General features: G+C 43.5%; 1 protein-coding gene across 4 annotated transcripts in view; it reads right to left on the bottom strand.

Moving 5' to 3' along the window:
• LOC128887665 (uncharacterized) overlaps positions 1 to 17635 on the bottom strand; it is a 52508-nt gene that overhangs the window by 10835 nt on the left and 24038 nt on the right. For 2 of the 4 annotated variants that reach the window (XM_054143825.1, XM_054143828.1), the window contains exons 2-6: positions 2312 to 2549; positions 1616 to 1724; positions 1215 to 1239; positions 938 to 1139; positions 508 to 857 (exon numbers count right to left, since the gene is read on the bottom strand). In XM_054143825.1, the coding sequence (XP_053999800.1) occupies positions 508 to 857; positions 938 to 1139; positions 1215 to 1239; positions 1616 to 1724; positions 2312 to 2549 (924 nt within the window). The remainder of the gene's footprint in view (positions 1 to 507; positions 858 to 937; positions 1140 to 1214; positions 1240 to 1615; positions 1725 to 2311; positions 2550 to 17635) is intronic. The other 2 variants (XM_054143827.1, XM_054143829.1) reach the window with 1 other exon arrangement.

The following is a 17635-nucleotide window of genomic DNA, read 5'->3' as shown; positions in this document are numbered from 1 at the left end:
TCATCGATGCCATTCGATAACGGTTGTTGCCAGAGAGAGATATGTATCCGGTGCCGTAAAACCGCGCAGCTGATACTTTAAGCCGATCGCGGGCCTGGTTCTCTGCCGAAGGAACGCTCCCGACCGGTCGTTGTTAATTGGAATTACGTACAATGGTCCCAGGTTCGACGATGCCGTAACCGTGCAGCACGGTCGTTTTAAATTGCGTCATAAGTCCCTGGTAATTAATCGCAGGCGCTTCGCGAATGTCAAGGGACTTTTATTCCAAGGCGATAAGGAAGCGTGAAGAATCGCATGGGAACGTCCTCGTCGGGATGGATGGAATTTTATTCGAGTTCTATTGTAGGAGTCTAATCCTGCACCCTGCGATTCGTGTTGTCGTTTGACTTTTTATTCGTGAGGTATTTTATTTTTTATTTGGGGGACGCGATACTACGGTATCAAAAGCGGTGTATCTTTTATTTTGTATTCGAATGAGAGCCTCGGTCCACTCAGCGCGACACTGACCTTCCGTTTCGATTGCAGGCGTCGTCACGAGGATATCGATGGTTCATTCGTGGGTCGTGATGGTGCTGCGGCGAATAGGAAGGATTCTGCTGAGGTTGCGGACTGGCAGCAGCGAGGCTCGACGTTTCAGAGTCGTAGCCACTGGAACCACGGGTCCAGAGCGGTTCCGGGCAGTCGTAAAGGTGATTGGGTGCGGATCGCTGCACTATTAGATCAAGAACGGCGGAGCTTCTCATTACCTCGATGGCCCTTTCGAACGGAAGATCGGTCAGACGTTGCCCGTTACACCAGACGATCACATCGCCAGCTTTCAAGCCTGCTGCTCTCGCTGGTCCATCGTCTCTGGTACCCTGAATAATAATTATTATAATTGAATTATCGAGAATTTAGAATTTATGAAATCAGAATGGATAACAGAATTTTTGTTCACCTGAACGGTGAGTCCAGGCACGATGCCTCTGCAAACGCCGCATCCTAATCGACCCTTCTCGCCGACGGGAATACGAATCCTGATCTCGGTGCTCGGGACAGCCCCCATGCCAGTCTCGTTGTACTGCAACTGCTGCTGTTGCTGCTGCACCATGTGCCATGTGACCGGGTCGTTTGGATTGCTTTGCAAATCATAAGGTAATCTTTAAAACGAGAAAACATTCCTCGTGTGAACGCGAAACGCCACGCAGGAGACTTAATCACCGATCGGTACTTACTCTTTCACTGGTATCATTCCCACGCCTGAAAGAAAAACACGGCCAATGAGTGCGCGTCGTCGAGACGAAGAGAATCAACGCTGTCTACTTCGAATTTATTATTATGACAGGAGAAATTCATAAATAATGCATCCTTGTTTTACTCTCAGTATTCAACGGTGCATGTAAGGAAGTGGGTGGTTGATTTGACAAGGGACAGACAAACATACAGGCGCAAATCAATGTATGCGAGATTAAATATGCATGATAAAGTATAAGAAAAAAACTGACAAACATGTTTACAGCTAGAACTTCAGGGAAATGCAAAGAACGGAAGATCGACTTTATCGAACAACTAGAGTAGAAGACCCATCGGTTCGCATCTGGCACAGGTTAGAGATTCCGAGGAATGTGGTAATTACTTCGAATCTTGAGGACGAGCACTTGCTGGTTTTTTGCCAGTAGCGCGACTTCCTGATGAACGGCGTCCTCGACCGGATACCCGTTCACCCTTATGATCTGATCGCCAACCTGAAAGCAACATGCCCAGGGTGAAACTACTTGAAATGCAGACGAAATAGAGCAGAAATACACTGGTTAATTGCAAAATGGATTCGCTAGCTACACAAATCAGCGATCGAGTTGCAGATAGGGAGACGTTACCAAAATGGTACCATTCACATTACCTTACTTTACATTTTCTATTTCCTATTTTTATAAATAGTACATAACATACAGGCAATTCATTAATGAAATTTGTCTAAATTAAATGATAGATTTCATGTTTCCAAATAAACTTTGTATTTTATGTGTATAAACGTGTTAAGTATATTTGTGTACATATGCATAACGAAGCATTTATTTGAAAATATTAAAACTACCATTTAATAAATTAAATGACTCTCTAAATGGAGTTCTTCAATAAACATTATGCGAATACTTATTGGACTGATTGTATGTGTGCAGGTATTTAATTACGTTGAGCTCTCTTTTGTTTCATAACCCAAGAGTAATAAACTAGAATGTTTTGAAGCTCGTTACAATGGCTCCTAAATATGAGACACACGCGTCTGGTACGTATCAGGCAACTCTCCCCCTATATTACGAGGGATCTTTACCCTTAATCCATTTCTGTGGGCTTCTCCTCCGGGTTGAACGTCGCTCACGTAGAATCCGGCCGCGTATTCCCGGCCACCTCGCAGAGAGAAACCAAATCCCGATGCCCCTCGTCGCCTCAGTCTCACGTTCCTGGTCACACCGATGACGGCCATCCTACCGCCTCCTGTTGGGTTCCCAGGACCTCCACCGGTCGATGGAACCATGCCAGCACTGGGCGTGCTGGAAGATCCACCAGACCTACAACAATCGAACGTGACTTCAATACGACCCCATCCAACCCAGTTCCAAGTCTTTTATCAAGCTCTAAAAGATTTCTGATCATCGAGTAGATCATTTTTTTTCAGACTGGCACTCCGACGCTCGGAGTGCATCATCGTTATTGCGTGTATTGTTTCGCGGCTCGCGTTGCCACTCGCGGAAAGTGGAGCGGGATTCATTTGGCCAAATGAATTCCCGAGCACATGTAACTCGCAATAACAACGTTAACCCAGATTTAACGACGTTAATAAGCCTCTTCTTTTCGTTACGTAAAGCGAGCAACGTTACTTTCTCGTCGTTATTTCCGCGCGTTCTGCAAAATCACACGAACCTTTCCACTAATAACGACAATTATTTTTTACAGTTGAAAACGGTCGTCGCGCGTAACAACGTTTGGAAACGGCGGATTCGGATTCGGTCTAGCCTGTGGTGTGTATCCATGCATGTTTCCAATATAATATAGCGTAACTCGCGCGCCAGTGGCGAGACAATCGCGTTGCCCCGAATACCTTGCGGGGGTGGCGGTAATGGCCGTGGTCTGAACGTTCCCGATTGATTTCCGCTTTCTCCAGGGTTCATTGCCATTCGACTAATTATAAGGAGCGATATATAAATTGACGATAAGTTATAGAGACATTGCAGTTTGAGCTAGATCTGCCAACACCCAAAAGAACTAAATCTACCCCGAAGAGAACCAGGAACTCATTACCAAAGAACTACGTCCTTCCTCCCACCAAACCATCAAGCACAAAAAAAAAAAATCAAAAATACTTTCCCACTTTTGCGATAATGTTCTTTTAAACGGTGGACTAATGGCGTACTCTCCTTACCATGTCCCAGTTTCCAGAATCTCCCTACGCGTGTGTTCGTAATTCCTTCGTCTCGAGTCGTAAAATGGTACCAGAGCGACGAGGGTTTTACTTCCTTCGTAAAAGCCAAACCGCTAGGAAAACTCGACTCCGCCATCGGAGGGATTACAGCAATTCCGTCGCGAATAATCGTACCGCAAAAATCCGAGTTTCAGGCGACAACCTGAGCAGAACTCCGCTCGGGGTTCACCTTTGTTCGGTTCCCGCGAAACTTTTTCCGGCTCGCTGCGGAATTAATGACCACACCTGACGCACCATTGCCAACGGTGGAAGTCGCGGAACGCGAAGCGGCGGAACAAGCGAGAGCCTGGCGGAGGAGTGCGAGGCAAATTCCGCGAGCCAGACGGAAAAGACGGAAAGGGAGTAAAGGGACAGAGGAGGCGAGGGAAAGAAAGACACTTTATGCTCCCTAATGACGCCGGGAATCCATCTTGCCCCGGACATTGAAAAGATTACGCGCAGTACGAGGGACCCGCGGATTGTCGGATGCTGCAGGACACGAGGACGACACCAGGTAAATGACAGTCATTAGAAAGAACGAGAGACTCTAGTTTTAGAATGACTCCGCCTTGCTCGAGGGCACGACGTCTTGGTCGACGCCGCCCCGCCTCCTCTCTCGTCCAATGCAGCCGCGCAGCTCTTTTTGCTCGTCGAACGTTACCGAAGGCAAAAGGGAATTCCACCGTCTGCTCTTTTCCTATCGGAGCTCCAGCTGAGGGTTTTGTCTTTTTAGAGTCGCGCGCCTTCTGGGGCAGACGTCTGCGTACGCTTCGTACCGCGCCGAAGGCCAGAAACTTTCTATCCGAAGTACTTTACATGCGACTATTTACGGCGTAATTATCGTTTTACCTTACCCACCGGCGGACTGCTCGCAATTATCGGAAAATTGCAAAGTTCCTTATCGGGACGGTAGCTGAAAGAAAAGAAAAACGAATCGGCTCGGCCAGGCTCTATCTAGGATCGAAGAAGGCCTGAACCTTCCCGAGGCCTCTCTGTATAGAGAAAAAGCCGTGCTTTGTAAGATAAGTAATATCTTTGGTAGGGGAGAGTAATATTACTATACGTTAGGTATCGAGACATCGGATATTCTTGTAGGATTGTTATTCCTGTCATTCGAATCCTCTACGGAACTGAATCTACCGAAGAGGAACGTGTCATCGCGTAAAAGGAATCTGTTTGATTAGTCTCACCGATGAGGTAGGTGAAAATATGTTTGATACTACTCAAGCTGTGCCAATACACCGGTACACGTGCGAGCCTTATCGATTACCGCAATATTATCTCGGTATCCTGTGTACTTTTGTATCGTTTACGCGAACCTACACCGTTGAAACTGGAAATGTTGTCCCTCTAATATCGAACCACCTACACGAACCTCCTCGATAGTATTGAATAATATCGATCGAACACGGATACCTTAAGCGTGAGACTCGTGTTTAATGACCCAGCTGGTGTCCATCCTGCGATTGTGCCTGGGAGCAACGAAACGGTTTCACGACTAGGAGGATTAGCTTCCGAGCTCGCCTTGTACGCACTTGCTGGATTCGATCTTGAATGACTGGTCTCTGGGATCGACGATCCAGGCAGATAAGGGAGAAGTACCGCGAAGAAGAGGCTCCTCGGCGCGAAGGTGAAATACCTGTCGGCGACACCTACCGAGATGTCCAAGATTTCTCGGCCAGGGATCACTGACACGAAAGGCACTCGTTACAAGCTGTTAACGCATTTTTAACGCGTACCTCGTGACGTTCTTAAGGAAGTCGTTGCTGCCGCAGCGAAGAGCCACCTTTTCAGACTCGTTGGAAAATAGTCGCGTCCGTCGCACGTTTTCAACAACTTCTCCTGGCACTTGTACCACTTCTCGACAGCTCGGTAAACGCGCGCCTGTTCCCTCGTTTTTAAGACTCTCCTCAAGAAAACGTCCGCCAGACCGTCTCCAAAATTCGACGTTTTTCTCGGCGATCGCGGATACTGTATTCACGCTGTTATTTTTATTCGGATATTTTTAACCCTACAGCGCGCAATTTTTCATATCGGAGCAAACACGAGTAACATTCTACAGTAAAAATTCTGATGGCAATTGAGGGGTGTGCTGCAATAAGGAGGCTGCTCCGTTTTTTTTTTGTATGGTCATGAGGTTAGAATATAAACACGGATTTAAAAATTTCCCTTTTTTTGCAATAAGGAGACAGCTTCGGTTACTAAAAAAACTGACTATATCGATTTGACGGAGACAGAGCGGGAAAAAGAATCAATTCTATACTAATTTTACGATTTTTTGTATTCTCCATTTTTTGTTTGTGTTGCCAAATGTTTTAAGAATAAAACAAACATGTGTTTGAAAGAAAAAACCCTTACATTTCAAGCGTTTTTAGAACGAGGCGGAATAAAGAGGCAGCTCCAAGCATTAATCCTCCTCCCATCACACTGAAAAGGAAGGATGGTACCGGAACGACATAATTTCTGAATTACGTACCTATGTGATGATATAAAAAAGAAAAAGAAAGAAAATTTCAAAAATCTGAATTTTAAAACGTTTTTTTTTAATTTTATATAAATTTGAAAAAATGGAGCCGCCTCCTTCTTGATACACACCCCTCAATTGCCATCAGAATAGCGCAAAAATAATTATCTTCAATGGTCCTGTGGCCTTTTCATAACGTGGACGTCTTATTTCTGCTAGGAACGCCGGATAAGTTGTTTATGCGTAATAAAATATCAAAGAAGAATGTGATTGATGCATGTGTGCGTCAATGCGCACCGAAGGGTTAAGATGACTACCTTGTAACTGAACTGGTATAGAAACGGCCAAGGTAAAAGGCAATGTAGATTCGGTCTCGACCGCAAAGCTTGATTAAGAACATAGAGAACTTTGATACCACAAGGAGTTCAGCATCGAGATGAGAAGAGACCGTATCTGGTCCTCATCGCGATGTTAACAATTTTTCCACGATTCATCTCTCACCTGGATACGGATAAGGCGCCTCGTGCGATAACACGCCGCGATGATAGATACCGAAATCACTTATGTAATCTCGAGGACAATGGGACGCGCGTAGATTGCCGAGAAGCCAGCTCGTTGATATAGACTGACATACCGTTACCGTTGTCGATATCGCTGCTCAACGATCAAGCCACGAAAGTGTTACAACTGTTACGACCCTCTTCCACACCTTCGTCGACAATTTTTCTATTTAGCTTCCGTCTAATAGCCCGAAGAGCTTGCTCCCTATAAGCAGAATTTGCACGTGGGACGAAAATTGCAAGCAAGGAACGATCGTTCATTATTCTAATAAAACCCTGTGGCCAGAGTTATTCAATTGTTACTCAATTGCTAATCACTGTGTATCCTTACGCGACTGGCTATGTTTCTGTTCAGAAGTAAAGATCTTTTAAGGAGTAAACATCCAGCAAGGAATGCGTAAAACTCCAAGAATTGAGAGGTGTCCATCGATAAGGAGGCAGCTCTATTTTTTCAAATTTTTTAGAAATTAAAAAAAAAACAGTTTAAAATTCAGATTATTGAAATTTTCTTTCTCTCTCTTTTTCATATTATAGCATAGCTAATTATGAAATTATGTTTTTCCGGATTTCATTTTTCCTCTTCAGAGTGGTGAGGGGAGCTGTTTCCTTATTGCACCGCGAAAAAAAGGAATTTTTTAAATCCGTGCTTATGTTCTAACCTGAAAAACATACAAAAATGGACCTGCTTCCTTATCGCAGCACACTCTTCAATTGGTACGAAGAAGCAGGAACACGCGACAGTGTTGACTCGAAAACTTGTTGATAAATTATTTCGTGCTAATTGTCCAGCCCATGTGAACAATTCGCAAGGGTCTACGAGGAAGAGCCTCGAGTTCCCCGTTCAAACTACCATTCTGTCTGCTTTCGGAGGGAAAGCGGAGAACACTCGTCGCTGTGCAATTAACAAACGCCACGCGTTTCGACGAAATTATTTCGTTTCTTAATATGTACGTTGCTGTAACAACTCGTGTGAAGCAACGTAGTTTCATTTCAATACGTTCGAGCAAGGCACGCGAGAAGCAGCGCTACAAGAACCAATACGTTATACTATCGTAGACCAAATTTTCTAAGCAAAAAGTACGTAACAAATAATAAAATAAACAATTATCATTGTTAAGCGAAATTGAAATTTCCCATTCGCACGTTTAATTTCAGTTGGGATCTTAGCCAAGGAGAAAGAATAAAGTCCTAAGTTCATCAAGATGCAACGCGTCGCCTCGAAGGAACAGCTGTACCTGCGGACCAATTACAATGCTCGGGGCACACCATGCTCGAATGCCGATCATTCGTGCTCGGGTAATCGTAATGAAGTAACAGGACACTCGAATTATCGAATCGGGATTCCGTTCACGCTTTACGATGATCGTTGGGTACTCCAAAGGGCCACGAAACAGCGCCCATGGGATGACACGGGAAACGGATACATTAGCCCAGGAACGAAGAATCTTTTTATTCTCGATACGAAATGTCGAATTATGTTTCTTCTTCTTTCGTAAATTACACGTCCCGAACCGTTCGTTATTTTTGTAATTCTTCGAAAATCGATCGTACGCGAAAGGTGCAATTTTATGATAAATCCTCGAAGCGACGTGACGCTCTAACGCCAGAAGATTTCTCGATCTCAGAGTCAGCCCTCCGCAGTCTCGCGGGTCTCGCTCTTTTTGCGCGTCCTTCGGCTCGCCGCGCGTGCAAGTAATCGCCGTGCAGTTATTGACTCGTTTAACGTTTCACTTTTCTTTTTCCTCGTTCTCCGCTCGTGACACAGGTTTCTCGAATAATTATTCGGGCTCGCGTTCGATTCGAAGGGATGCCCGGAACGTCCAGCTCGCTAACAATGCAGAGAAAGTCGATGCAGGCTGCAGGGAACACGGAAAGACACGCCCTGACGAGTATTCTCGTCCTTTCGAGTTCCATGCTTCTACTCGCGTTAGATCTCGAATATACCGGGTCACGATCGTGATCGAAAGCTGGAGTACTTTCCTTTTTCTCAGGCATCTAGGGGAAATATTTAAAAATTACAATCGGAGAGCTGTGGATCTCGTCTGCGCGATACAGAGGTTGGGAAGGAACACCACAAACAAATGCAGTTTGGATCGCGTGCTTCCAATTGTTAAAGATAGGGAAGGTTCTGATGTGGGAGGTGACGATTTGGACAGCCACGTCTTGGTATTCATCTAACATCGTCACCTTGGAGTGCGGTGTTACTACCAACGAGTGTCTGGACATTCTAGAATGTAGGTGATCGTGTTTATGTTATTTTTCTTCTATCATTTCGTTAACGTTTTTATTATCCACAAGTAGAGGTACAGTGCTCGAAATTTCCATAAAGCCACCACGTTTTTTTGTAATATCTTATAATTATTCTGTACTTATGATAAATTTGAGTATGATTTCATTTTAGACGTATAAACACACATATATATATAGATTGAAATAATAGAAATAATATTTATTTAAAGAAATAAACTTATATTAAAACAAATACTTACTTTTTTTTATTGGAGTTTCACTTCCTTTATTGTACCTAGCTGGACTTATTTACTCAGAATCTAAGCACAAACTAAGTGGCCTTATAGAAATTTCGCACTTATATTTTGCTTCGTACAGCAAAAAATGTAAACACACCCAAAAGGTAAACATTTCTGAGCAGATACTCGTAGATTTATAATCAGCATCAATTAAATATAATTGTAGATGAGAAAAAAGTAGTAAAGTTAATAATATTTTTAAAAAATTCATCAAAATATTGATGGCTTTATGGAAATTTCGGGCACTGTATACTGAAGGTACCTCATGAATTAACAGTGACAAATTTAATAGACCGAATTTCCATCTGCGAATCGCTCTTTATTTAACTAGAAACGAAAAATATAGACAAGAAAATACTGATGAAAATTAACAAGAAGAAAGTAACAGAAACGAGCCTACAATATGTTTATAATAAAAGATACACGGATCTGAATATGGTTAAAGATCTATCGACTTTTGGCGACAGAGCTCAGCTTTTTGTTAAATATATAGTCTAATATATTTCTGCATTAACTAAATAATATTATTCCAACACGATATTAACGAATAAATGTATCACGGTTTATACGAGTAAATAGAGAACGCGGTGGTCAGTATCCACGGTCCACATCCGTTTTCCAACGACGATGTATCACTCGTCTGGCCATTCGAAACCTGTATGCGTTTATTCCAAGAAGGAGCTGCATTGAAGGCTAATGGTGGATATACCTTATAATAATAATGCGATATACCATATTCCACAGATGTTCGAGCTATTCTGTCTAACCCTTGCATTAATTGCGATATGGTCGAGCCAAGATGGCAATAGGAATAATAATTACGGCACGAACAAACGGTACTTTCGTGGCCTCGCTGTAGGTCGCGTTTGGTTGCCAGCACCGGGAAACAGTTATGATTCTACGAACCGAATAGTCGCTCCGCGAATCGATCATGGTTGTATTAAAGACCCGATTTGTCGCGGGCCGCGGCTACCTGACGTTTTTCCAGCCGCGGTATTGCTTGTAAACCGGCAATAAAGCCGATATCGGTGTTCCCTCAAAAGAATTCCTTTCCACCGCAAAGCTGTTTTGTGAATGAAGGTGGCTGTTCCGCAATTGCTCGAACGTCACGTAAAAGATAGAGTAATACTCGATACAAAGCAATCACCAGAATATTCGCTATCTGCTAATTGACGTTTCGTGTTCAGTGATGAGTTATCTCGTTTGCGTGAAATTTAATTCGACGTCATCGTTACGGATGCGCTTCGAGCTCGTATCGCGTCCACGCGTGTAATTAACGATGAATGATAATCATTGGGTGGGATTGGATGATCTCGCGTATCAGAAACGATCATAGTTTACGCGAGGACGACTCGTATCGGCGACGTAGTAATATCCATTGGGGACAAGTTGTAATCGAGTTCATAGAAACGCTTACGTCACGGGCAATTTAATTAAACGAGACGAAATATGACTTAAATTAAGTTTCGCCGGAGCCTTTGCATTTCCTGTGAGGCGGTGATATTATATCTCTCTTCTTAAAACAACTGCGTAATTGATTTGTACTCGTTATGATTTACAATATTTTGATTATGCAACGCTCGATTTATTTTCCTTTTAAGTATCACGCTCAACGCTGAATCCAGAATCCCATCTGTCCGGTATCGCAAATACTTATAATTGAAAGAAGCAGTCCATTGGACGAGGAGCAGCCACGATGAACAGCCAGGGGAGTGGATGTTTATGATCCTCGTAGGAGAATAAATAATTCCAAAGTTGCCCCATTGTGCTCGCTAATTGCCGACGGCCGATATCCGTGTATCATGGAGGAGCAACGTAATTGATATTGCATTCAGCACGAAATTGCGGTCGTTTCGCCGTCGAGGAACTTGTTATCGTGGATCAGGCGTCGCGTTACCATTTCCAAAGTAAAATTCGTTTTCGTCACGGCCGAATTGCTGGCTTAACTATGCTCTGCGAGCTGGAGTTCTCGAGGAGCGCGCTTGGAACGAGGAGAGGAGACGAGGAGAGAGAGAGAGAGAGAGAGAGAGAGAGAGAGAGAGAGAGAGAGAGAAGGGCAACGGTTCGGAATCAGGCGTGTTTCGCGTTTCTTCCCTTCACGCGCCGATCTCGTTCCATTCGATCTCGAGAATCCGCGCCTTATGATCGATCAATCCTCTCGCACGGGGTCGTTGATCCACGCACGATTCGCAGCTTCTCCCTTCTTTCGAACGACTCTCAAAAGCTACCAACCTTGGCGATAAATAATACGTCGGCGGATCGCTCCTTTAGCTCTCCGTGTTGTCATTTCTCGCTTCGACGGAAACATTAATTCCCTCTGTATTTAGAGTACCAGTTTTTTTGTCAATTTTCCTTCGATCCACGAGAGTGTACGCCATAGTGTTAAATGGATGTTAAAAGTGGGGGCGATTCGCGCGGTGTAAGACATCATCGCTGGCAATTTCTTCATTCGTGTTTTTTGCTAATCGTGCGCGTGGTGAGTGAAAAATTATATAGCGCCCCGACTGGTCGGCGAAGCCGATAAACCGGATATCGCTGATCAAAGAATGGAATTACTGTAATCAAGTTTCCCCTGCATCCTTTTATTTGCCATTAACTCGATATTGAACAGCCGGTGCTGGCCTTGAGATATTTCCGATATTCTCGTTTATTGGATGTACCCGACCTGGGGGAGAAACTGGGCGCGGACAAGTATGATAGGGAACGTTTTAAAGTTCACTGGATCATTGTTCCGCCGAGTGACTTTAATGAACGTTACGTGCACGGTGGACTGTGGCGCGTTATGGGTGCCTAATATTAAAATATGAATACACAGGTACATTTCTTTCGTAATTAAAAAGAACCCTCAGGGGCTGTAGCGGTGTTTGTAGCTTCAGTACGGGCTTAGCAACCCCGAGGTACCCGAGCTAGAGGGAGGCCAGCGGACCCCAATAGATGAGGTGTAAGAGATACTGCAAACAGTGTTAAAACAATGCAGGAGTCACGTAAGACGATGATAAGAAGGGTGGAAATAAGCTAGTAATAAGTAAGTAGTAGTGCAATAACTTTGTATAATAAGTTACGCACTTTAAATAAACGAACGAACGAACGTAATTAAAATGAAGAGGACATAGTCTTGCTATCAAATATTACTAAATGTTTTCAATAAACATTCATATAGCAAAAGATACATCGTAGCTTATGTTTTCCAGTAGTTCAGGATCAAAGGATCGCTAGCCTGGATAGCTCACCGTCCATGCGAGACGAAACTTAAAATCCGCTTTCGACGAACGATCCCGATGCGGCACGTTTCGACGTTATTAACGTTCATTTTCCGCATAAGGTAACACGAGGAAAAAGAGAGGACGTGACGCCAACGATCCAGCGTTCGATCATGACAAACGACGTTGCGTATCGATCGTAAGAGATCACTCACTCTCTCTCTCTCTCTCTCTCTCCCTCCCTCTCCCTCTTCTGTGAGCGAAAGAAGAATGCACCTGGTCGTTTTGTTTCCGCGATTCTTTTCGAGCGTTCGCGATTTACGGGTCTCGTTACCGGTTTCTTTTCGTGGTCCGAGGTGGAAAAAAGAAAGGAAGAAGGAAGCACAGTCGAAAGATGAGGATGAAAGAGTCGAAAGAGCGACAGCGCTCGTTGCAGAGTTTGCGGTGAACGGTAACGGTGATCATCGTGATCGGTAAACTTTCAGTTCGTCCCTAGGCGATTATGGACTCTAATGCCGCGCAATGTCGATAGAATGGTAAATAATTTTCTCCACCGCGGCTAACGGGAACGATCCGTTGGCAAAATTCTTGTATAATAAAAAGGCTTCCCTAATGGGTCCGTCGACACTGGAAAATATCTCGCTGGGGATGTACAAACAATTTTTCTACCTATTTGAAATTTTTGATCGCCCCTCTGTCTCAGTTGGATAGGTAGAGCACTCTGTCGTTAATGCAGTGCATCCTGTCGATAAGAATTGGCACTGTAGAACCAAAAGTAAGAAGAAGATTTATCAACAGAGTGTTTTACGTTACCAATAGAACCAACAACCTGCCTTACTGACCCAGTATTCTACATTACCAATTCACAATGACAACAAAACATTGATTTCTATTTCCTATTCCTTATTACGCGTATTATCGTCGTAAATTTGCAACATTCGATCTGTGCTGACTACTCACAACATAATTCTTTCTCCCAGTGCAAACCGTGGCATGCGATAACCAACGGGGACAGGGCAACGATGGACTAGCCAAGCGAAACCGGATGAAACGGCGACGATTTTTTGCCGCGTCTCGTTTCCTAAGAAGTAAAAGGAAATCGGTTCGATCCTCTTGCATTTTAATTAGAAACGCGCGACGCCGGTTTTCTTTTCCCCGGTGTGAAAAGAAGGAAGAATTTTGCAAACACGACGAATCGTTGCGTCATCCCCTAGGTCTCGTGATAATTACCACCGCGCGACTTCATTCCTGATTCTGGTTTACGATGCGTATAAAATATACAGATTTACGTGACGCGAGGGCCCAGCTCGCTACTCGAGGCCCGCGTTCAGTTTTCCTACGTCTGAAAATGCCGTTTCCGGGAACGCGGAACGGAATTAGAAAAATAGTTGCGCTAACAAGCACCAGCATCTGCGAAAGCTACTCGAGCTTTTCACGTAACAAGCAGAAATTGCTTAAGAACGAAACTCGATATTAACGAGGGGATATCTGCTCAGCGCGCTGGAATATATTTGCATTTTATGAAGTTTCGAGGAGCACAAAGTGGCAATTTCAGGTTCACCTATTGGCCTGGACCAGGGATCAGTAAACTACTTTCAAATTTTGTTTGCTTCTATCGAAAGGAAAGAAAGGAGGAGAATCATTTATTTTTATCAGGATTATAGAATATGAGAACGCATTTATAACAATTTGTCTGAGTCTAATTCTAAATTGCCCGCATGCTCGGGCACAGCTAAATTCCCTTTACATTAATCATCGTCAGTTGTTTCTTCCATAATGAACGTGGATGTCGATGGTCGTGGTTCAAGAGATCATAATAGAGATAGAGCGGACAGTTTAAGTTTCACTTTCATCTTAACGAGCTTTTCTTCGGGACCCTATCTTCGATCGCAGTATCGTCTGAAAGGAGTAATATTTAAAAAATGTTGAGGTTTTAATGTAAACTACAAGAAAAATTACGTTTGAGATCGCCATGAAAAAAAGAATCACGATGGACCATCTGGTACAATTCCAGCCGTGTCATTGACCACTCTTTTCGACTTGCGAAACGGAGGATTCACTTTCACGCGGTGGAAAGTGACGCGTTGCGGCTGATTGTATCTCTGACTTAATTTTTTATTACGCGATTCGCGCTGAGTAATTAAAAACGAGAATCTCAGGAGCGGTGTCAAGTGATATTCCACCATGTAAGTCGTTCCTTGAAGCATTTCACCTGACACGAACATGTTTCTAATTTAGACAGGGGATTGCTTAGACTTGTGTATTTCAGGGTTTACGAAATCGATATCAATTTAAATATGAAATAGTTCATATTAAGTGAGACCTAAGTCACCACTTTACTGCTTTCGAATTTGTTTAAAGAAGAAATTTTTATTTTACAAACTTCGAGTACGTGGATACTTTTTGAAGCGTCCACCATAAACTAAGATTATGTCTAAGGTGGGCGTTTTATAATTGACATCATAGTGGCTTGTTAAAAGCCTCGGCGCGGCCGTATATTGCGTTTCCATGATAGTGCCAGCTTGTAGTCATTAGTTCGTGTCAGGCACGTCAAACTCATTTTGCCCCGCGGGCCAATTTGCACTTTGCTACCATGTCACGGGCCACAGATGTACAATCGATTTACACAACAGTCGAAACTACCATTTCAAAGACAATTTTTCATCCTTGCCAGTCGTTGCTCCGAAGACGTAGGGCAAACACTTCCAGCATTTCTCCATACGATATAAAATCTGAAGTACTCAATACGGAAGTAACCTTCTTCCCAGAATTTCCTAGCTCTCGAGGATGTACTTTTCCAACACTTCCAGCATTTTTGCATACTACACAGAATCTCCAATACTGAAATGACCCTTTTTAACAATTTCCTAGCTCCCCAGGATGTAGTTTTGCAACACTTTTAGCATTTCAGCATACTATACAGAATCTTCGATACTGAAATGACCCTTTTTAAAAATTTCCTAACTCCCCAGGATGTAGTTTTGCAACACTTTTAGCATTTCAGCATACTATACTGATTCCTCAATACTGAGGTGACTTTTTTTAAAAATACCCTAGTTCTTCAGGATGTACTTTTCCAACACTTCCAGCATTTCTGCATACTATACAGAACTTTCAATACTGGAATGAGCCTTTATAAAAATTTCCTAGCTCTCGAAAATGCAGTTGTGCAACATTTCCAGCATTCCGAATACTCCATACTGATTCCTCAATACTGAGGTGACCTTTTTAAAAAATGTCCCAGCTCTCCAGGATACAGTTTTGCAAGTGTAACGATCGAATCTTGTTTTAACTCCAGAAAATTGTTCATCTCAGATAGGTAACCCGATAGATATTCCTGCAGACAATCAATTGCGGTAGATATTATCAAAATTGATAAAGCATCCGGAACGCAACCGTACGCCCCCGTATTTATATTTTATCACGTCAGGAGACATCATACATATCGAATACGGATAAGATCTGCCACGGTCGCGCGTGATAGATGAGACCAGGGAATCAATAAATCCTTCAACTGGATCCTCCGGCTAGAAATTCCCTCCGTTTTTTCCCGGTGGCTATCTGGAAATACGGATCGACGGGCGCGCGATCGATGACATATGGTGGTCTACTATAAAAGTAACCGACGAGGAAGCACGCAATGGCGGGCAAGAAACGTGCGTGCAGTTCGAGGAGGACGATGTGTGTCAGCGGGTCAGTGACACCCATTAGAGCCAGCAAGGCTTCGATGTTTAGCTGCTGGTTATCGACCTTGCAACGTTCACCTAATTAGAGTACACCTGAATTGAAGTATACGCGTCTATCGGGCTCGAGCTGTCGATTCAAATTAATTTCTTTTTTTATTTTTTGCAAAAACAACTTTCCCGTAGGGGGATCGAGCCGCGATCTTTGATCATCGCAGGTGCGCAGCTAAACAGTAACGATGACTTGACGAGCATACGAATGCATGTTAACTGCGCGTTTTCACTTTATTTTTCTGCCTTCGTTGGTGAATATTCATTTAGAGAATACCGAAGTTAATAATCTTCAGAATATGCATCAATTTCCTTGGACGAGCTATAGTCGTTAGTACAACGTTCGAGTCTGGAATTTTCCCTAGAACTTTCAGTCGTCCTACCAAACGGATTTTCCGTGGCAAAACATTGCCATCCCCACCGAATGCGTCCACTTTCCCTTAAACATGGTCCATGCACGCTTTCGCAATGAATATAGCGGCCCGAAACGATTGATGTTAACGAACGACTTTCCACGTTAATGGCGTGTAATTTAGAAATCGCACAACCCCTTCTGGATATTTCCACCGACGAACTCGATAAATTAGACGAGGCAAAAATCGCGCAGTTTAATTGCTTACGGTCCAATTTTAACGCGCGATCGGGTAGACTGGCTTCGTCGCGTCGCTAATTGCAGTCGTTTTGCACCGAGTCGATTCGCGTCTGCGGCGCTTTCTAAATCGACGTTCAACGTTGGAAACGTCGCGTCTCGTGCCCGATTGGCAAATTACGGACAATCACAGACAAAACGATCGCGAAACACCGCGATCGAGGATCTTTACCGGCGATCAGAGGTTTCCATTGGATTGTTCGCGAATACTGCAATAACAGGCTTCGAGTGTACACAGGATGTTGACCTACCGTTGATTCCACAGATCTCTTTTGCGTGAATTTATCCGAGTTCATTCAATACTGTTATTCGAAAAAGAATATTGTTTTCGCGTTATGTTTGTTAGAGTGATAGGAAAATATTGAAACTATACCGGTAATGTATATAGACAAAAGGAAACCAAGACGCGAAGAACTTATAAATATGAGAGAAAATAAGGGGCACTTTACTAAAATAGAGTTCTGGACGAAGGTTTCTGTCAGCCATTCCTGCACATCCATCTGGAATTTCACCGACGAACCAGACACTGTAGCCAGTTTGGACTATGCCAGTTGTCGAGGTTTTCCACAAAACCGCAAACTCCGCCATAACGCTTTCTATCGTTATTTGTCCTCTCCCGTCTGGCTATCAGACAATGGCTCCTATCAGCGTTTTCAAGAGACAACGAGTTCTTGCTGGGTGAAAGTTGGATCCCCATGAAGGACGTTTCCTCTGATTTCAACGGCCATGAAAGAAGCGTTTCGCGATAATCGTTATCGTCAAACTTGGTCTACTCTGGTACTTTCTTAAATAAAGAAACGAGATTTACCTTGACAACTCGATACTTACACGAGTTCAAACTTACATAATATTTTTTTTGTTTCCAGATCTGGTCACGTTATTGATAAAAAAAAATTGGATTAATTGGAACAAAACCCTCACCTACAAGTACTTGCCATTCAATTATCCTTTATTTCTGTTCGACATATTATATGCGATGGTTGGATGCGCACAGAGCATTCGCCGCGACCGGAGGTGCGAGCAGAAATTAATTGTTTGGAACTACAGTTATGCGTGGAATC

This window comes from Hylaeus anthracinus, unplaced genomic scaffold, assembly GCF_026225885.1.
Source record: "Hylaeus anthracinus isolate JK02 unplaced genomic scaffold, UHH_iyHylAnth1.0_haploid 11989, whole genome shotgun sequence".
Lineage (NCBI taxonomy): Eukaryota > Metazoa > Arthropoda > Insecta > Hymenoptera > Colletidae > Hylaeus > Hylaeus anthracinus.
This window is presented reverse-complemented; position numbering and strand designations above follow the sequence as displayed.